General features: G+C 37.3%; 1 protein-coding gene across 10 annotated transcripts in view; it reads left to right on the forward strand.

Annotated features, from left to right (window-relative positions):
- The window catches only part of pyd (polychaetoid), a 117,512-nt gene that overhangs the window by 60,376 nt on the left and 34,745 nt on the right, over positions 1–22,391 (forward strand). For 6 of the 10 annotated variants that reach the window (XM_064698622.1, XM_064698614.1, XM_064698613.1 and 3 more), the window contains exon 3: positions 4,524–5,058. In XM_064698622.1, the coding sequence (XP_064554692.1) occupies positions 4,524–5,058 (535 nt within the window). Of the gene's footprint in view, positions 1–4,523; positions 5,059–8,220; positions 8,950–15,061; positions 15,195–22,391 lie in introns of those variants that run through there. The other 4 variants (XM_064698615.1, XM_064698624.1, XM_064698616.1 and 1 more) reach the window with 3 other exon arrangements.

Genomic DNA, 22,391 nt, shown 5'->3' on the forward strand with positions numbered 1-22,391 from the left:
TTTTTGTCCGAAATTTTTCAACAATTTCTACAACTATGTTTGTTCTCATTCGGTCGCAAGAACCCACCCCCTGTCCCCGCATCTTAAGGCATGAGTCTGTCGCGCATGTTGTCTCCCGTTTGTTGCCGCCGCTCTTCAGCTCTGCAGATCTTCCGTCTCTAAGCGCTCTCATCTCCCCGGCTACAGCATTTGTGTCTGTCGCAGCGCTCGGAAAATCAGTTTGGAAATTGCCGGCGGTCAGCGCATTTATTCGGTCGAGCCGCTCGAAAGAATACAACGTGAATAATTTGAAAAATTCGTTTCGCGTTTTTCCGGCTATTATTGGGTTTTTTTTTGTAATGGACGAGTTGTAACGAACCTATCGTTTGTGGAAAATGCGCGAAAAAGAAAATAATTACAAATTCACGTATATTTTTACGTATGGCATTTCATGAATAACGACAACGAATGAAAATTCGCAGCCAAATAATTAGTGAGCAATTGCTAAATTTAAAACGAGCCAAAATACATATATAAATATTCATAAAGTGGCAAAGTGAATTGTTGACAAAGTGATTTTAAAGCCAATCATTAGCGAAGCAAATTGTGTTGGAAAAAAAACCGTTTTTAGCATTTCTTTGCAGGAGAACATATTTTTCATTTTCCAATTGAATTTTATTAGATAAATATTAGATTGATTAATCTTTATATGTATGTAAGATCATCTTTTGATATGGTGCTCAATTTCGTCTATCTCAACATAATGAATCTTTAAAATAACTAACTAACAAGTTTCTTCCAATTTTTAATATATAAACTAAGTTTTTTACTATTATTCTAAGATTGATTTGAACTCATCAATAGTTGTCATTCCCAAGTTAGTTACCCTAGCTCTAAAACTATGGAAGATATATATTTCGACATATTGTGTTGGCATTTGCGGGCGCATCAAATATCGAATCTTAGAGGATGTTATAATGGTTTTAAAAATTTGGAGCATGTAGATTTTCGCGGTTTGCCCGGCTTCTACAAATACTTTCTCTAACTCGGAGTATACGTATAATTCAAATTTTTAATCAAAAGGTTTGAGTGACAACACCAACATACTCTTTTCTATTTGAGGACGTTGAAAAAAAAAATCTTTATCCAGGCAATTCCGACTAGTTTTATATCCACTTTCTTTGGCTTCCCTGACAGCCAGAGTTTATTACACTCATCCATTACGCGTACATACTGTATTCAATGGAGCTGAATTACTATACTAATGGAATTGAACTCCCAAGCTTTACATAATCGTTTGACTGTGTCATTAATGCGGTTCCATCGCCCAACTCTTTTCCGGTCTGGGACTGTTTCCCTTTTTTTTCCTGCATTAATCAAGCCCATTTGCCAATATGCAATTCAATTCATTTGCGCAAATTCTAAAATAATTGCAACAATAAAATCACCATAAACACATAACCCAACACACACTCGCACATGAACACAACAGAGCAACAACAATCCCTTGTAATCTTTGCCATATCCGGCTTGCTGCGTGTCTACCATGTCGCCTGTCTGCCAACACCATCTGTCTCTATCTTTGTGCCAGCTCTCCAATGGTTTTAATTCTGGTGCTGTGCCTCACTGTCACTGGCGGCGCTTTTTGCATCATCATTATTATGAAAAACTCTTTGCAATGTTGACACGATGGCAGACCCGCTCACTCCTAATGGGGGGCCGGAGTCGTAGCCGTAGCTGGAGCTGGAGCTGTTGAATGTGCTTGGAGCGTGTTCCTCATTTTGCCGTTTGACATCTTAATTGCTTTGTTGATGGATTTCCCTGTTGACACTTTTGCTTTCTTATAAATTCTTAATGAACTCTTTTTGAGTTCAAATGCATTTTTCAGTTTACATTTCGCCCATCGTTAGCCAAAGTGGAACTTTAAGCGGCTACTGGTTCGGGCTTAACGATTGTCTTACTGCTAACTTCTAAGCAAAAACTAATTTAAGTTTTGGTTTTTCGGAAAACAGCGAGGATTAGAAAAGTTTTTTTTAACTTTGGGTGGTTAACTTCCATCAAGTTGAGCTGTAAAACAGTTAAGATGTAGCATAAGTTGAATCAAAGGACTTTCTCCTTGCAAAATTGGCAGTCGCGCATGCAAAATGAAATACGAAAAGAAGCTGTAATTTAAACAGAAATTTATTATGAATGCAGCTTTGTGTGAGCCTCGGACATGCAGCAGCGAGTTGCCGGTACAATTTCAGCAGCAAATATTATTTTTTTTTGTTAACTGTTTCTTCAAAATCTCTTCAAATTTTTAATATCAAATTGTGTGCGGAATATGACCGCGTTTGATAAAACTGATTTTTTGCTGATACATTTTCTGTAGCCAAGGATTGTTTTCCAAATTTTAAAAGTTTGGAATAGGCAATAGCAGGCCAATACACATCCCAACAATTAAGTCCCTTACCCATGTTAAAAAATTATAAGTCTATAAATTTGAGTTTAAAAATTTAGGAAAAGTAAACAAATCCGCTTGACTGAATAACACATGATTTATAAAAAAAAACATTTAATGCGTTTCAGATAAAATATTGTTTGTTTATATCTATGGATGAACAACAAAGTTATAGTCTTTCATGGTAAAATGCCAAAACTAGATTTCTTCTAAGACAAATCTCCATAGTGATTGCAATCAATGAATTTTGGCTTTTGCCCGTTACCATATTCATTTATTTTTAAATTTGAGAAAAATGTTTCAAACGGTCTTAGCTGGGGTATATATATATATATATATATATATATATTATAGAGCATGAATTGCTGCTTGGGCATCTTGCCAAAAATGCTATTATCACAAAAGGCAGATATACGTATATACATTTTTTTTATATTCATGCCATTTCTAGATTTGCAAATGTCTTTAAAATAGACCACTATTTTAAATTTTAGTAAATTGAGTATAATAAGAATAAATTTTTCATACTTAGCTGATAAAATTGGGGAAACCTTTTGTATTATTGTATTAAACAAAAAAAATGTTGTAAAGAGATATTTTGAAGTGCTACTTCAATTTAAATATTTCCACGCATTGCATAGTTGTCTGACAACTATTTATATCTTAATATTCATTTGAATTAATCTTGTTTATAGATTAGATTGAATATAGATCAAATAAGTTTGTAGAATTCAACTTAGAATCAGGGTTACTTATTTTAGATGCTTTACAATTGGACAAGTGGACAATTAACTTTTTGTTGAAAAAATAAAAAGAGATGTTCTAAAGAACATATAATGATATATATCTTAACATTTCAGAATGATTTCAAACAAACAAAAAAAGAAAACACTTAAAAGATTTTTCAATTTCTTAGCAGTTTTCTATTTCCACATACATCTCTATTGTTAACCTCTTGCTTGGCAAATTAAGCTAATTTTCTGCCCCATCTAACGAGGGCGATTTTATGAGTTGCCAACTTGGACCCTTTTCAAAAAGTTAAACATCTCAACCAGGCAACTAGACAATTGCTGTCGTCTTCCGCTCGGCACCTCATTAAGGCAACTTTCCGAGCACAAAACTACTTTTAATTGCGCCCACTGGACACAGCTTTTGAGCTAGAAAGCAGAGCTGGGTCTGTGCCAGCTGGGTAGCTGTGTAGCTGAGTTCTCTGTTCCAGGGGGTAGCAGACTTGACACATGATGAATGCGTGGGCCAGCCCAATGCTCTCTCAGAAGTTTGAAGTCAGCCGAGCACGAAATGTGTCGGAACAAACTTGTAGTGTAATTACACGTGTACCAAACACAACGTGAAATTGTCATTTAACATTTGTCAACGGCAGCGCCAACAAATACGAAAATTAAAATAAAATAAAATAAAATAAATACCAAAAAAAAAAAAATAGTCGTGAACTAATTTAAAATCTCCAAACACAATAAGATATAAAAATGTTAACGTGAGAAACGGTCGCTGACAGTGAAGAAACTTGCGATACAACTGCCAAAAAAAAAAAAAAAAAATTAGTAAACTCTTTAAGGAACAATGTCACAGATCGATTATAGCTGCTACACGGTGCCCGAGTGCTCCAGCGATGATGATGATGATGATGATGATGTAGTGCATCCAAATGGTAATGGTAATTGTAATGGTAATGGCAGAGATGACTCCAGCGATGGCACGCTCGAGAATGTTTTGCAGTCTGATTGCACGCTGGATTCGGATGCCACAACCACATCCTCCATAGAGCACCACCTATATCGCAAGCACCACCAGCAGCATCAGCGGCACAAACGCTATGCACCACAGCGTGTCTCGTTGCCCGTTCTGCGTGCCGGCAGCCACTCCAGGGAGCTAACACCGCAGCTGGGCGTCTATCATGATGGGCCGGAGGCGGCACCACAGTGGGGCTATTTTGTGCCATTGGGGCCCAACTGTTTCTTCAGTCCACCCATGCAACGGCGACGTTTTAGGTGGGCCGTGTATCCTTAGACTAAAACTCAAAATTCTCTCCCTGTCTCTCTCTCTTTTCTAATCTCATAAAAATTGTTCTTTTCTTGTATTGCAGAGAAAAGGAGAACGATCGCAACCGTCGTGCTGTTAGCTATGGCGGCAGCATCTCACCGACTCACTGTGCTACCATACCGCGTGCTGCACCGCGTCGTGTGGCGCTCATGAAGGAGCCACCCCCGCCGCCACCGCCCAAGCCGCAGTTAACATCGAAGGCATCGCTACAGTCCACAGATTCCTCGCATGCATCCAGCATCATGGCCAGCAAATATCCACAGTCGGAGTATAATCTCATACAGAAGATCGACTCGAACAGCACGCTGACTGCACCGGCTCAGTACCAGCCACAGAATTTCTATGCCAACACCGGCACCATATCCTCCACCAATGGCTACTCGTCCCTGCTGTGCCATGCCAGCTCCTCGGCCAGTCCGCTCGCAGTGCGCAAGCGCGACAAGCTGTTGCATCGTTTCAGCGATGCGGCCACATTGGGACGCAAGCTCAAGAAAAAGAAGAACACGAATCGCACCTGCCGCTCTATGACAGAGGCCATTGAGATGCTCGCCGATCCGGTCATCGAGGATGAGTTTTTTGTAAGTAAAACGAAACTATTTCTTATCAATTTATAGATACACATACATATGTAACTACATACATATATGTATATAAGTATGTTCGAATAGATCGGATCCATGTGTGTGCTTTATTTTCTCAAGTTTAATTAATGGAAATACCATTTACTCTCGTGATAATCAACGGTCTGCTTTCGAATACGTGCAAATTAAACGCAAGTGAAATTGCTTTTTCATTTCTATAAAAATATGTCTTGAATCAGGGATTAGGAATATACCTAATATTCCAACTTAAAAATGCTGGTTGACTATTTTATTATAAAGGAATAAAAATATTTCTTAAATATCTGAACTAAATCTATCAATGGTACTTTAAAGGCATAAGGCAATCCTTTTTGTCAAACGTCATACAATAATTTTAAGTTTTGTACAGTTTTTTTATTATAAAACAATACTGTTCCTGAATCTTTTATCTGCATTCCGTCTCAATACCAATGCAATTTACGTTTACCTTTTTTTTTTTTTTAATTACTATTAAGTGTAGAACCTGTACAATCATAATTTCGTACCTTAACAACACGTGGATGGCAAATGTAATTAAAAACCGAACCCCATACCGCTGTATGAAGATTTTAGATGCAGGTAGTCTTATTGTCGTCCAATCGTGTTGGCAAAACCTTGCCGTTTAAGTCGCCTTAAAGGTCGGGCAGGGAGTAGTCCTCTTGCGAGCAGGGAGCGGTGTCTCAGCAATCTTTCGCTGTATCTGCTTGTGTGCCTTCCAATCTGTTCCTCGACTGTATGCAGTTTGAGGTCTTTATGGAGCGTGGAGCCGCGTACGTACCAGGGACAGTTCGTTATCTGACGTAGTACCCGATTCTGTAATACCTGTATACGTTTATAATTGAATTTGGCTGCGATCCCCCAAATCTGCACTCCATAAAGCCATATTGGCAAAATACAGTGCACGTATACAGCTCTTTTGCATCTAAGCGGCAAGGTGCTTCTTTTATTGTTGAGCCACCGCAGTTGTTGCAATCTGTGACGACATTTTTTTACCGTAGCTTTGAGGTGTGGTCCAAAGGTAAGGCGCTTGTCCAAGGTGATGCCGAGATACTTGGCTTGTGACGGCTGCTCCAGGGTAACTCCCTCTAGCTACGTTTACCACCAACCGTTTTCACTTTTGGGTACATTAATATTATTTAAAGAACATTTTGTTTCATATAAAATTATTTTTTTTTTTAATTTCAAAAAGTTTGGGGTTAAAAAAAGGGGTGATTTTTCCTAAAGAAGAACATTTTCTGAAACTGATAAAATTTGTTATTTTCTTTTCTAATATTCTAAAATGCACGAAAAGATATTTTTTTGAGTGTAGACACCTCCATTGATCAATTTTCCACTATATTATCATATGGTATAACATATCACAATGGTACTTGCAAGTATTGCCTATTGAAAAGCTTTTCGGTCTCTCTTTCAATCTATCGTCTCTTCGCTTTCATCCGCTTTCAATAAAAGGGGGTGTATCTTAATCGAAGCTCACGTTCTTTACAAGAACAAAACAATTGTTAACGCAATTTGGTTTGTTCTCTCTTTGTGGCTTTTGTGACTGGAAATTATCTCTCGGTTTATCTTTGTAATGAATGACCATTGGAACTACATTTGCCCGTAGATGGCTCCTCAAATTTATGCATTCAGTACTCATTTGTTTCTCGTCGCGTTTCGAACAAGAATTCTATTTGACATTTCTTTATTGCGTGGGGCGGAAGTCTAAAGCTAACAGAAGTTACTTATAAGGTGATAAGGTTGCACAAAAAAGAATAGAGAAAATAGAAAGAGAAAAGCTGAACAGAGCCAACAAGGTTTTAAGATTGTATGCTAAATGTGTTTAGTAATACTGAGTGTATATGTACATATTTATATATTTTTTTCTATGCCATTGTATGTATATTGTGAAAATTTTAAGGCTAGAATTCGATATTCGAATCGTTAAAATTAACCTTGAAAAGCCTTTGGTTAAACCACAAAGAAAATAAACTGAACTCAATTCTAGTTATCTTTATCCAAATAGGGGGCGTCAAATTGAATTACGTGTATTTCGATTCATTTACTGGTCCGCGTATTGTTTCATTTAATCGCTGAAATTCGCGCGGGGGCTTTAAATATTGAATTGGGGCCACGAGTGGTCACTGGCACTAAGCCAATAACTTGCAAATCTAGCTTATTTAGCTAACTCAAGCTGACAGATTAGCACAGAATTTGACCAGGCTCAGTTCTTGGCATCGTTATCGCTCACATGATGGACAATGTTCAGGAAGACAAAAAAAGCAAACCAACTAACTAAACGGAGGCAACAACTGTGCCAATTCTTTGGTCAGCTACCCGGCTCTCAGATTCTCAGGTCTGCGACGACGCGCTCACTAATTGGATTAGCTGGATACCTACCTTTTCTAGCAAATAATAGAAAAAGTTGTTGCAATAAAATTCAAACAATTGCAGTGAAAAATCGAACGTGAAATGTGTTGAACGTCTCGTGCGCGTCGCTCGCCCAGAAAATTGCCAGAAAATCACAATTCCACTTGCTGCGTCGGTTAATTTGAATTTCCCCAAATCTTAAATAAGGAATATTCGCTTAACAACGTGACTTAAACTCAAGGTGCTCGTAATTCAAGTTCCTTAAATACCAAGTTTATCTGGGGTTTCTTAAACAATACGAATCTCCTTTAAATAAATATTTATGTATTTTTATATCTTTGCTCAAGTGCAAAGTACAAGTACTAAGAGGAAATGGGCATTTCGAATTTCCCTACGCACGCAAACATTAGGGGACATTTGCCTATCTTAATGTTAAGGCACTAACTATTTCTACATCGAAATTCAAATTTCGTGAAGTGTATCGGGAATTTTTAAAACGTGTAATGTGCGTCGCGCACTAAAAGCTTAAAAGTTTTTTTTTTTTTACTCTGCTATTCCTGGGCATTTTGTTGTTAATGCAAGCACTGACAAGAACGTAGCTGCGATTCGTATTTTCCCTTAAAATTAAATTCCTCCAGAATTTTTGTATACATGGCTCATAAGAGTATGCAATAGTTCATGTGAACCTCCTAGTCAATTGTTGGGGAAATAGCCGTAATCAGTACATACTTTTTTGCGCATCATTATTATTCGAAATCCATTGCATACTTTTGGGCAGCTGGCAAAATGAAACCTTCGACACGACGTCGCAGCTTTAAAACAAAACAACTACAACCAAAAGCAAATATCTACAATCCCCTCGTACGTCATCGACCCACCGCCTTTGTTAGAAATGGCATCATCGGCGGCGGCAGCGGCCCCGGCGCCGATGGCCTCTATCAGATCGACGATCGCGTTTATACGACCAACAAAATGTTCCTGCGCGATGGCTACATGTATCCGCGTCAGCCTGGCCAGCCGATGGATCCGCGTTTTCCACTGGAGCTGCATGAATTTCCCCAGCAGCTAGGCGCCACCGGACTGCAGTTGGTCAGCACGCCCAAGGTGCACATTGCGGGCGAGTATCTGGGCAGCGAGCAGGCGCAGGAACAGCAGCAGCAGGAGCAGCAGGCCACAGCCGCACGCCGTTGCGCCCGCCAGGCCGCTGCCGCCGACATCAATCTGGCGAATCAAGTCTATTGGCTGGGCAAGCAGCGCTCGCGTTCCCGTTCGCGCTCCCGCAGCAACAGTGTGGGCAACAAGAGCATTAGCAGCTGCATAGGCGGCGGCGGCAGCTCGACCGTATTAGAGCGGAATCGAGATCGGGAACGACCCTATATACGCAACGTGGACGATCTGCTGCATGCGCTGGGTAAACGCGACCCCAGCGCCGACAACCAGCTCGAGACGGCCTCAGTGCACTCCTCCTCACAGCAACAGCAGCGGCGGCGCTTCAAAAAGGTGAGTTGACCAGGTGATCAATCAAATGGCGTTCAGAATTTGTCAAGCCAACATACTTCCATTTACCTTAATTGCGAGCCGAGACGCCGAGACCCATTGCAATTCCTGCCCATCACTCACACCCATGTCCAGAACGCTTGCAACGACCCGCAGCCCCCCTGTAGGCCCCCGGGGGCTGCGCAAAAATTAAAATTAATGATGTTCCAAATTTTGCTTGCGGGCCAGCAAATGGAAAAGCAGCCGCAGACGCGACGTTGGCCAGACTCCACAGTAGCTGCTAATTTGATGCTGACTTTGGCAAGCAAACACACACATACATACACACTAGCATACCTGCCAGGTGAACTGCTTGAGCCTATCCGGCTATCCGTTTGCTGTGGTTCCTTTGAGGCCTTCCATTGCGGTTTCCATCAGCTCCCTCAAAAAATCCGCCGGCTTCACTCATTTATGCAGTCACTACTCTTGGTCTTGGTCAGTTCTTTCAGCCTTTTGTCGGCATTTTTGTTTATTTTTTACAAGTAGCGTCATTAGTGAACCCAAAAAATAATTTTTTATTTTATTTTCCGTTTTTTTATGCGCTGTGGGCAGTATTTATGCGCTTCTGTTTTGGATTTTGAAAAGCATTTAAGTTTGAGAAATAAGTTTCCATGATTGTTTTTTTTTACTACAGTGTGCGCTGACTCCATTTTTCCATTTATATTATTTATTTAATATCAACGGTCTAAATCAACATGCTAAAAACAATTTTATTAAAAAAAAATTTTTTTAAAAGAATTTTTTAAACCAATTAAGACTTCTTTTGAATTAGTTAATGTTGAATACATGTACAGACTTTGGGCGCGATTTCATTCTTTTTTATTTTGACAGTAACTGATATGATGAATAAATATAAAAAGTTCATAAACATTTCTTTTAAATATCAAATTTTCCTATTTCTGCTATAAATTAATTTGATTCTTCTATATCCATAAATATTTTCGGTTTTAGAACCTATCATATTTCTTGTTGCTCAAACTTCAAATCGATCAAAATTGTGACTCCTGTGCTTCTTAAGTAAATAAAGAAGATAGAAAATAAAAGTGCACAGCAATTTTCCGCACTTTAAGGCCACTGTGCGAAATGACTCAACTTCCGCTGTGTAAAATTCCATTTGGAGTTATGCTCGAATCAACTCGAATCAAATAAATAAAAACGAATCAAGAAAACTTGCCAACTCATCCAATTCCAGTGACCAGGGGAGGCTTGAGGGGACTGAAGCGACACAGCCTGTAAAACCCTTGAAATACGAGCAATGTGTTGGAATTTAAGCCAACATGTGAAATGAATTTCTTGGCAGCACGCAAAATGCTGCATAGATAAAATGCCATTGCCCTGGCTTGCCAGAGGAGGAGGGAGGGAAAAACTGTGGGCAGACAGCGGCACTTTTCCCTGTGTTATGCAAAACTGGCCATGCAGTTGCAACGGTGGCTCTGGACTGTTCCAGGAGTTGGCCAGCGCGAACACCTTTTCGCTGCAGTTGGTCGTAAATTGAATAAGCACGCAGGGCTCCTCCTTGCTGGCGTGTGTTATGCCGTATTGTTGGGTTTTTGCTTTAAGACACCCGACGAAAGAAGAAAGTTGTTAACAAAATTTCACATTTTTGTATACCCTGTACCGATTGAAAATATGTGTGTGTTTTTTATTTGTGTATGTAACAGACAGACGGAAGCTTGCCTGTATACTCCTGGCCACGATGAAGAGCTATGTCAAGCCATGTTCGTCTGTCTGTCTGTACGTCAATAAGAGAAACTCCAAATACCATTCTTTAAATATAGATACAAATCGATTTGGAGACTTGGGTTTTAAGCTTAACTCGAAATGATATGAGCTAGATTTAGAATATTTAACTCTCCATATTACCCAAACTCTAAAATAAAAACTAATGTTTAAAGGTACAGCGTTGCACTTGGTTTATATGTACATACTTTTATATACCATATTTAAGCCGTGACCGTTTTGTGGAAACGCATACATGGAAATTCGAATACTTATGACTGCAATTTGCTACTGTCTACAGGGTAATTATCAGTCATTCACTCCCGACCAGAGCACTCTTACTTGTTTCTGCTTTTCTCATACTTGTTGTTGCATTTACATGCAGTCACGTGCCAACACAAAATCTGCAGTGCTTTTTATTTCTTCACACACAAAATACGCGTTTTTTGAGGTCTTGCGGTAGCTTATTGTGAATGCAGTGCAGGAATTCCTGTTTTTTGGATCAATCAGCGAAATAATTCAAATCATTGCAACATAATTGGAATTCTGAATTGGATTGAAGTTGAGGAAAAAACTGCGGAAGATAGAACAGACAGATAAGTGGACAGCTTGAAGAATATCAACAATCATTTACAAATAAATTCTGAAAAATATACAGTAATAATATATATAAATATTATAATATATTTTATGCACTGATAATGCAACAAACTTAACCATCATGTATATATTATTTTCTTATAAATCTGTATATGTATCTAAACCAATCTTTTAATTTCAACACATTTATGTCTTTCAAAGAAATTACTTTTTGCATTCGAGTTGGCATTTAAAGACCTTACATTTAAAATAAATTTCGCCCCGATAAGTTTTTTAAAATTAACTTGACCTGGGCTTAAGCCTTTTTTCTAATATCCCCTTGAATAGCTGTTTTTTATAGAAAAACATTTTAATCACCAAATATGCGAATGGTAATTTCCAAATGGTTCCTTAATTATGTCTTGTATGTTTTGTTTTTTTTTAACAATGCTTTTCAGATAGTAATTTCGTGTGCACATAACATAAATTTGCTGCTGTTACTTGAAAATGGCGAAAATTTAATACTCCTACGGACGTATGGCGAAGTTTTCTGAACGATTGTTCCTATAGGTGCCACCTCATATAGTATTCGGATATGATATGTATGTGATATGATAAAAATGAAGCTTGCTGAATTTAAGTCAAGATATTTGGTTGTTCATGCAACAACTCATTTTAAGAGCAATTGTTTCTGTAAAGCTATATAATATAGTAGCATGGTAGTAAATACCAATTTTGGCTCAGATAACTTTAAAACAAAAAAGGTTTTAGTGAAAGAAGTTTTCTGCTACGCGTTACAAATTTCGTAACAAAAATCTTATACTCTTTATGAGGGTATGAAAACCCGGCGTGGCTCATACTTTCGGCTCATAAAGTTGTGCGCCTGCAATGTTCGTGTACAAATCAAATTACCCAACTCGTCCCCGATGACCAAAAACTTGTAGGCTAATGATCAGCAGCTGGTTCTGTCTGTCTCATATCGTAAATACCCTGCCTGCCGCTACCCTTTCAAAGCAATAATTGTGTCAAAAACGAATTGCCGCCAGTTTGAATGGTTGCACGTGCTCATTGTTGTTGTTGTTGTGGGCAATCATAAAAAGAAACACGTTAGATAAAACAATTGTTGTAGGTACAAAAAAAGTGCATTAGGTGTTCATAGCAATTGCATTGCTCCCATTTAAAAGCGGTTTGATAAGCTGCGCATTGCCCATTTGGCTATAAATATATTGGCATATAATAAAATGTAATACTTTTATAACTTTTAACCCAAGTTCAAATTACTTTAATACGAGTCTGCGATAGCAGCTCAGTTTTTAATTGAAAAATCCCGCAGCGGCCCGCACACGTTCCAATTGCCCAGCAGAAAATCAATAGCAGAGGGCAAATAACCTGAGCTAATGCTTAAAATATTGACCACCACCCATACTCCCAGAGCAATAGCAAACTTGGTAAATGTTTTATGTTTTTCTTTTTTTCTGCTGTCTGCACACTCATGCATTTGAGCTGCAGGCAATTTCTTGAAGCACTCGAAATGTCTTAACTATTATTGGGTAAGGCGAGTCTGTTTAAATAGTTTGAATATCTGGATCATTTTTATACCCTAGCAGAGAGTATTTTAATTTCGACATAAAATCTGTAAAAGTAAGGCATCTCCGAGCTAGTAGCTACATCCGAATCGATAAACCCAAGTCTTTCTGTCTGTCTGTTTATACAGTACACATGTAGATACCGGGCAGATCAGATAACTATATCATACAGCTGGCAATTATCGGTCAAGAATAAAGTATTAAAAACATATTTGTGTTTTAGAATATCTTAAACAATCTCGGCATTTATTAGTTTTACTATGCTCCGGCCTTATGAGCAAAATTTTATCAACATCGCACTACTATTTCAATTTGCTTTATTGGAATAATCGGCCTAAGAACAAGAACTTATCTGTTTTTAAAGGTATCTTCGCATAACTACTCAACTATTTCGAACTTCCCAAATCTCTTCAAGATCTACAATAATTACAACTATGTTATATTGCGCCTAGAGGAGCAATCGATTGGAAATAAATAATTACGAATAAATGAATCTTTAAGCATTTTTAAGTTTACAAGAGTATTTAATATTCGGAAACCCGATGACGAAAACCTTGCATTTAAAATCTAGCGGCAAACAAGTGAGTCAAATAGTATAGGTAAACATTTCAGCCAACATTAGAGCTGTGTAAGAAACGTAAAATGGAAAACTATTTCCAAACTGAAATTGGTAAAGCAGAATTGAGCAAGCGTTAATTGTGCAGACTGTGCCGTAGCTTAAGGTATTTAAAATATCTAAAGTATTGTCGCTGGCAAATTCAATTGCGATAGGTTATTCCGACAGACAAACGTTGAGCGCTTTACGCCCTTGCGAGCGACCACTTGACCAGCCAACTGACTCATGGCAATACCAACTACCACAGCATGTACATGTGCATGTGCATACTTGGCTGTTTTGCTTGGCGCAGCAGTCGCTCATTGGAAATGCACAACGGCAGCCAGCAACAAAAGGGAGCCACATTCCTATAAATACCACTTCACACTGCCAACGTTGGCAAGTTTTTCTTTTATCTTTGATTGCAAACTTGAACACGCCACAGAGAGTCGGCAACAAACACTCCTTCAACAATTCCTGGCAAGCGGCGCGCAAAGGAGCCAAAGCCAAAGTTAACAGCAGCAAATTTTTAAATCAAAATCGAAAACCCGTTGCCAGTGCTGCCCATTTGTTTGCTGTCGCTTTGTCGCTCAGCAACAAACTCTACAAAAGAGGCATACGTTTATGTTTCGAGTGTGTGTGTGTGTGTGTGCATATGTGTATATGTGTAGAGGCGGCCGCCAAACCGGGTCTCCGTTTGGCCCATGTTTCAAAAAGTTGCTTGGCAACATTTTTGCCAGCATCGCGCGCTCATGTTGCCAGCAACAAGTTTGTCGTCTACCTGACACATGTGTCTGTATGTGTGTGTGTGAGAAGGTCTGCGTCTGTGTGAAAGGTGCGCGCTGCTTACCTGCGCCTGTGTGTGCGCATTGGGCATTTTTGAGCATATTTTACGTTTTCCACGTACGGCAACGGCAACGGCGGCTTTTGCTTTCTTGAGCGCTCGGCGTCCATTTCAAAAGTCGACAACGTTTGCTGGCGAATGGACGCGATTAACGGATGAATTTCGCCCGTTTCGGTTTATTTTCGGCTTAAATCTAGACGTCGTCGTGCGCTTTGATTTTCGCTGTACAGCTGCGGCGGCGCCTGTACTTTTCCAGCATACTGCTGCACGCACTCGTCTCTCCCTCTAAAAAACCAACAGTGGGCCATTTGCGAACGTGCCCCGTTAGCAGTTGTTGTCGCTGTGTGTTTTCGTGTTCAAATTGTTTGTCGCGCGCGTGTCTCGCGACTTTTTTGTGCCACACCGCCAAGCCGTCCACCCCGTGCCGCCCAAACCCATTTAAAGTGCAGCCTAATTTATGAAGAGAAAAAGTATAAAGTGCAGTGCAGCCCAACAAAAAAATATGTGCATTTCGCTGAAATTGTTTAACTAATTAACCGAAGCACAGCTAAAATTTTGTAACACACACACACACGCACAGTAATTTTAAAATTATTGAGAAAATTTGTGCATTTTTTTGGTTTCTTGTGTAAATTTGACAGCGCATGCGCGCAACGCCTGCATTTAGTTTGTGCAACATGTTGCTACAGCAACCGCCCGCAAACCTGCAACACTAAGCAAAAAATAAATAAATAAATAGTGGAAAGAAAAAAAAAATAATAAAAATCAGCAAAAACCTCTCACAATATTATATTCGGCTGTTAACATGGATATCGTCGGAACGGCAACGGGCAATCAGCACGTTCTGCCAAACAATCATTATCGCCATGAATCACTGTTGCAACAGGTAAATACGATAATTATTGTAAAGAGAGTGTCGATTGCCGAGTATAGAAAGTTGAAACCTGTTCGATTGAATGTATTGAACCCCATTCAGATGGGGCACACTTAGCATGGCAAACATTTATTTCAATTACACCATGAAAGATATAGTATATATTTAAAGAAAGAATACATCTCCCAACTGAGTTTTCAAAGCTGCTAGAGCCGTTAATGAATTTAAATTTTAATAATTATGAAAACTTTCGTAACAATCTCTATTGGGACTGTGGAATTCCCCATTTTTTTGCCAAATTTAATATTTATTTGCATCATTATCATTTGGATAAATGATTACTTACTGCCGGAGGCTTTTGTTTTCTATTCACATTATTATTTATTATTTTATCTGCGTTATTTCTTATCCAAAATAAATCTAAATCTCAGTACTAAATTGGTTGATATTTTATAATTAAAATAAAAAACTAATTTAATTTACATACTTAAGAGAAATGGAAAGTAATAAGTCCTCCGCTTTATAACCTGCTAATTCAATAGCCAAACATATTAAAGTACATATGTTTATACTTAAAGCCCAATTATTTTATTATATTACAAACTTTAAATGAGCTTTGTGTGTTTACACAATGAATGAAAACCCAATTATTATAATATAAGTTATGATTATTGCGGCTATACCTTAAATGTCAAATCTAAAAGACTATGCCAAGCTATTATTATGATTATTTATTTAAAATGAATTGAAAACATGGAAAATTCCTTCTTGTTTTTTAAGTGTGCTCAGATGGGATTTGATGCCATCAGATTAAATATATTTCTAGAGAAAAAGCAATCTAAATTAACTGTTAATTCAATAAATTTAGAGATATAAAACTAAATTTATGGCTGAACTAAACAATATATATCTAAGATAATTTATTATTAGAATACAACGAAATTCTGGAATGTACTAGCTGATATTTGGAATTATTTATTGCAATCAATTACGGTGTCAAAAATTGATTATTATTTTATATCGAATGTCTTGCTGTTAGTAAAATAGACTCTATGAATTGTAAATAAATAATGGGGAATTTCGACAAGGTAAAATAATCATTATCCGACCAGCTTAATTTCCTTTAAAGAGTAAAGCCAGCTTATGAAGTATTCACAATTTCATTTGTATGCAATTTCAATTGCAAAACTCTCACCTCTTGGCTAAATGCTGAGCATTAAGCAAGGCTTATTTGGCAAAAGCTCAAAAAGGTGAAAATAACAACATGGACACGCGTTGCATGACAAAAATGTCATGCAGCTGTTTGCATTTAAGTGAAAATGCATTTTAAAATAAAAAAAGCGGACTTTTATGGTAGCTGCAAATGGCCATTCAAGGTAGGCAAAAGCCAGTACAATTAAAATACAAGAAAACCACTAATTGAATTTAATGCGACAAATTGTTGACTGGGGTTAGACAAATGGGACAGAGCCCAAAAACTTGATTAGACAGATATCGATGTGTAGCTATCAATTTAACAAGAATTTGACAAGCACCAGCACTAGCCCGATGCCAAAGGTATGATAACCTCCTAAAAATAAAAAAAATAAAAAACTAAAACAAAAAAACGTTGGCTAGGCAAGTTTTCCTCAGCTTGTGCCAGGCATCAATCACAATTTCACTGATAACATCGTAAACAAGCACGAAAAGCCATAAAAAAATGGAAAGAAAAGAAAACCAACCACTTGGGAGCGCTGCCAATTAACATAAAGTGTATAATTTAACAAATATGCCCAGCACATGCGCCAACTGGAAAGTAATCAACAACAAAAAACAACTAAAATTATATAAAAAGCCATTGCATCTAGGCGCATGTGCAGCTGGACTGTCATTAAAATTTGGCGTTACGTCTTGGGTCTTACACGGACCTGCTACTGCAGTCGTGCCCCTTGACAGTCCCCTCCTCACTCTGAACTACTACTATCTGTGCAAAAAGTTGGCATTGAGTTAAAAACAACTTGTATCCATAATAATAATGAAATTCCGAAAGTGAAACTTTTTAACGTTGACGTTTTCTGAAATGAATACCTAATAATAATCAGTTGCGATCTTGTGATTTGTTACTATTTATTAAAGGAAACTCCATAATTCTGTTGACAAAACATAATCTCTTTCTTATATATTTGTTTAGTCAAATTTATCGGATATTTGATATTGATAGGTAAACATACATACAAGAAAAAGAATGGAAAATTGATTAACTTAGATGTGAGCCCAGCTCCAAATATTGTAGTTTCCTTTCATGCTTAAAGAAACGTGAAAAATCTATATTTTTCGATATAAAATATTTATCGATCGGTATAGCAAAATAAACATTACAAATTCCAAGTCTCTTGGCAGTTTTTCAGATAGTCCTGAACAAGAATATATGTATACCTTTTGCGAGTTTTCAATGGGTTTAGGGTATGAACATCGTTAAAGTAAATTCTCTTAAGGATTTCCATTTACACAATTAGCGATTGCAAAGATTCTTAAGTACAGCACTTCACAAGACAATTGCTTACACGTTCCCATAGATAAACAGTAGAAGAGGGAAAATCTGGTTTGTCCAATAGCTCCCCTGCCAACACTATTAACTCGAGAAACTTGACATTGCTTGACCAAACTTGGCGCTACTTGTCGGATCTGGCATTCACTTTTTATCGCGCTAGTGAGAGACTTGAGCGCCAGTTAATCGATAAAAAAAGCAACAACAATCTTTATGTCACATTTTAAATAATTCATATGACTAATAATTGAATGGCCATAAATTCTGTGATCATCAGTTAAATACCATTTTATTATTCCACTTTGAGTTATTTTATGGGTATACTAAAAATATTGCGAATAAATAATAACGAGGTTTTTATTTGACAGTATAGAATAGAACACTTTAGGTGTACTTTTAGTAAACATATTGAAAAGTATATATTTAGTAAACATATTGAAAAATATAAAGTATATAAAGTAAAGTATATAAAATAAGCCACGAGGATGTTAGCATTACAGGCATTACAGACAAATTTGCCTTGACTAGATCAGGTCAAATATTCGATGTGTGTCATACTTAAAGTTTATATTTTTGTCATATTTATGAAGACATTTTAAAGCACCTTAAGTCGCACCTTATGCGCGCAAATGCGCAACGCAAATCCTTTAAACCGATTTCTGGAAAGGCAGATGAAAAAAAAAAAAAGAAATAAAGCAACAATTTAAAGCAAATACAATCGCAGAGTCACCATAAAGAATCTCTACACAGACAAATAAAAAAAAAAGAAACTGGTTTCACATGCTGCAAGCCATAAAAGAAGGTTCGATCCGCTCGAGGAGCAGCACTAAGCTACACAAATATAACACACAAACACGAATTGTGTGTGCCTTAATGTCGCCCTAAAAAGAAGGAGATAAAAAACTGCAGAGCTCCTCCAACTGAGCCTCCATCAGTTGAGTTGCACTCAAAGATAAACGATTTCAGAGAGAGAGAGAGAGAGAGAGAGCCAAACGAAAACAAAACGAAAAGAAAAAAAACCAACTCACTTTGGAAAGAAAGAAAAAGTCTTTAGAATCAAGTCAAGTTGTTCAACTGGTTTTTTTTTCCAGGGTATAGACGTTTGTGTAAACCGGCCCCAGGCTTGGCGGCTCGCCCTTTGCGCCGCACCGCACTTTGGAGACTACCGCCCCGCCCGCCCTGACATTTGTGTACTCTTCTTGTGCTCGCAGATGCGGGTGTGGGTTTCAAAATTGTTGTGTGTATGAGTGTGTGTGTATGGCTCACAAGTTCGCTTAACACATTGATTTATATTGGTAATTTAACGCCATTATTTTGCAGCTGGGCTCCAGCTCTCGATTCGAATGTTATCTAACAGGCCGTGAACTCGAACGATCAAACAATTGAACAATCCCCAACTCTTTATCGATGGGTTATAGGAACAGAGTCAGCGCCACAGACATGCATTAGGCCCAGCCCAGTTGCACCATTCAGGCAATCATGGCTGGGCCTGGCCATGAAAGGGAGCTCGACCCGAGCTGCCGTTCCACGCGCTGGTTGCCATGTTAATCTTCATAATTGTTTGGCATGCCAGCGGAACCCTTTGGAAAATGCTGGCGTTGCTCGATAGAGCCGTAAAATTGTTAATTTAGCTACTGTATTGTATTGGTCACGTGATCTTAAATTGCTTCGCTCTTTTCCTCTTTAATGCATTTGGGGTTTTTTACACTAATTTGCTAGTCGGGTAATTAAGTCCATGATTGTTTATGGATTCTTAGTGTAAAACAGACAATAAACTGTGATTAACTTTTTGATAGAAATCTTGTTATGCAAACGACACATGGGTTTCCTTAAATTTTGCGAAGGCCTATTATTATTATTATTATATTAATTAAAATGAAATATCAGAACCTTTCAAAATTAATAATTAAATTAGTATTATTTTAAACAGAAAATTAAATTTGTTCATTTTTAAAATCTTAGGAAATTGATGTTGCATATCAAAATTCAGTACAATTTGTTTCCTCAGCTTATTGAACGACACGACAAATTTGAATACATGTTACAGAAATACTAATAATTTTCCATATTTATTACCATACTTATAATAAATATCAATAACAAAAGTTTGCTAAAGCAAAATTAAATATTCCCTATAACAGTTTTTGAACTAAAAATTCAAAATTAAATTTTAAAAAATAACAGAAAATGTCGTTGGGTCTTAAAGCATACAATATTTTACAAATATGAGTGAATTTGCATACAGAATATTACAACCTTTTTACTCGTATAATATATTGCAATTTCTTTATTTAAAAATTCGATCGAACTATTCGAGCTTATCAATTTCAATTAATGTTTATTGGCTAATAACAAATTTTCTTCTTTATTGCCAAACACTCATCGAAAATATCAACAATGGAAGTTTTTAGTTATAAGAAACTCGAAGCGCCTGCATTTACTTACAATACAAGTGATAAACACAAGATTTCACCTTCAAATATCACTTAGGAAAAATGTCGTTCGACTTGAGCCACTTCTCAGGCCTAAAAGACATTTAACGAGCTGCCGCCACCATTCACAAAATTCACACAATAAGTATCTACTGAAACGAGCTTATTAACAGCGATTTATTAGCATTTTGAAATGGAAATCGGAATCTAAAGCGACAATCTCGATTATCTCGAACTGGTACTGAAACTGAAACTGAAATAGAAACTGGGCCTTGCTAAACAGTTAAAACAAAAGCTGAGCTGTCTATGAGCTGAGCTCCATTCAGCAAGTTTTCAATTGCTGGTGCATAGTTTAGCTACATTTACAAGATACAAGATACGAAAACGTGTAAACTGCGTTCAAGCTACGTTTGTTTGCTGTTTATTATTATTTTTAAATACACTTGCAGAGCGGGGCATTCCGATATTGTCACACAATTTGTAACGTACTGTAGAAATTTATATTTTTTTCTTATCAGACGTTTAGCTATACGTCTTTTTATATCCTGAATCCATTTAAAATATATAAAACGGTATAAAGTGTATGTTAGCAAAAGAATCACATTTTAAAGTGGAACCTTTCTCTCTGGTATATACACACGTTTGTAAATTTAACTATAAGCATTGTATTTAATAATGAACGCATTTTCCAAACAGAATGTTTGTAATAATGGCAGTTCGACACTCGGTGCAGGCAATCTTCTAGTCCGGTACTCCGAACTAGAAACTAGACAAGGACTAGAAACATGCTTTAGATAAACAACAACTTTGGTGGAATCTAAAACAATATATATTCTCGCATAAATCATTACACATTACTGCTAGAGACTTTACATGAATGAATATCTGTCTTGGCATAGTATATATTTTTTTTGCTGTAGGCAGTGCAGGGCTGGTCGGACACTTTATCATGACATAGCTATAGTCGGATCTTGAGTGCACAACTTTTTTTTTAGGAATATTTTTTCGCTCCCAACCTTGGGGCCGAGGCTCTCCAGCGATAGACTAGCCAAAGAGAAATAACTATATTCAGCTACAAGTGTATTCAATCTTCGGCACTACACAGATTCCTCTTCTGCCTTCTTGTTTTCTCTACTGTCCAAGAAAAATGTGGTTGCCGAATGTGACGGCATTTTTGTGTGTGGCTCCTGAGCCGCTAAAAGCAAGACTCGTTTGCTTACGAAACCATCGACAAACCACCGGACAAACTACCGCAGAAATCCAAGTTACTGGCACAACAGACACATAAAGATAGACAGACAACAACAACTAACAACTAACAACGCGCTCTTAAGTAGCAACAACAATATTTTGTATGCAATTGATTAGGAAATGAGCTGCAACACATTCGAAATCATGTGTGGACCCATAAACGAGTATCTTTAAGACACTCGACTCCATGAGCATACCGCACCCAGTTAATAAAGACGCAAATTCCAGACAATTGATTCATAATGCAGCGAATAAAAAACTAAACAGGTTTCTTCATGCCCCCCACAAATATTTGCATAAGACTACAAAAATTCTCATCTCTTTGGCAATATCAATGTAGCCCTCAGTTCACATCCGATCAAGCAGAACCATCAAGCACATTCCTAAGTTCTCTTTTTTTTATATCGTATATTTTTCAGGTATTCGTTTATTGCCATATTAAACACCTGCTAGCGTATTTGAGTGGCATTTGTGTCACGCTGCGGTTTCTGCGTCTTTTGCTTTAACTTCTTTGCTTATATTTTGTTCATTTGCATTCATTTAATACGCACTTTGTCTTGCCAGGTGTAACAATGAATGCTGCTATGATTCATTTTAGCAAATCAAATGAAGTTGGTTTTTTCATTCATTTCATTTGTATTTACTTGAAATGCATTCTTTGTTGACACCATATTTAATTTCAATTTTTTCGTGATTTATGTTATTTTTTTTTACAATTATTTGTATACGCTTTTATATAAATTCATTGAAATTGAAAGCTGTTCAATTTCACTGTCCAGCCAAGACAGATATTGATAATTTGTTGTTGCCATTGTGTGAAATGTTTACTCAGTGAAAAGAAATTCCATTATAGAATTTCATTTCCAGTAACTGAAAAATCACAAAAAATTCAATTGAATTGTATTTAAGTGGCACAATTATTTCAGAAAGTTTCTGGCTTTTCCACTTAAAAATAAAATAGAAATTTTTAATTTGTGTAAATGTCATCTATGTCATCTA

The sequence above is a fragment of the Drosophila montana genome, unplaced genomic scaffold, assembly GCF_035044405.1.
Source record: "Drosophila montana isolate Dmon_TW-CO22-7 unplaced genomic scaffold, ASM3504440v1 contig_779_1, whole genome shotgun sequence".
Taxonomy (NCBI): Eukaryota; Metazoa; Arthropoda; class Insecta; order Diptera; family Drosophilidae; genus Drosophila; species Drosophila montana.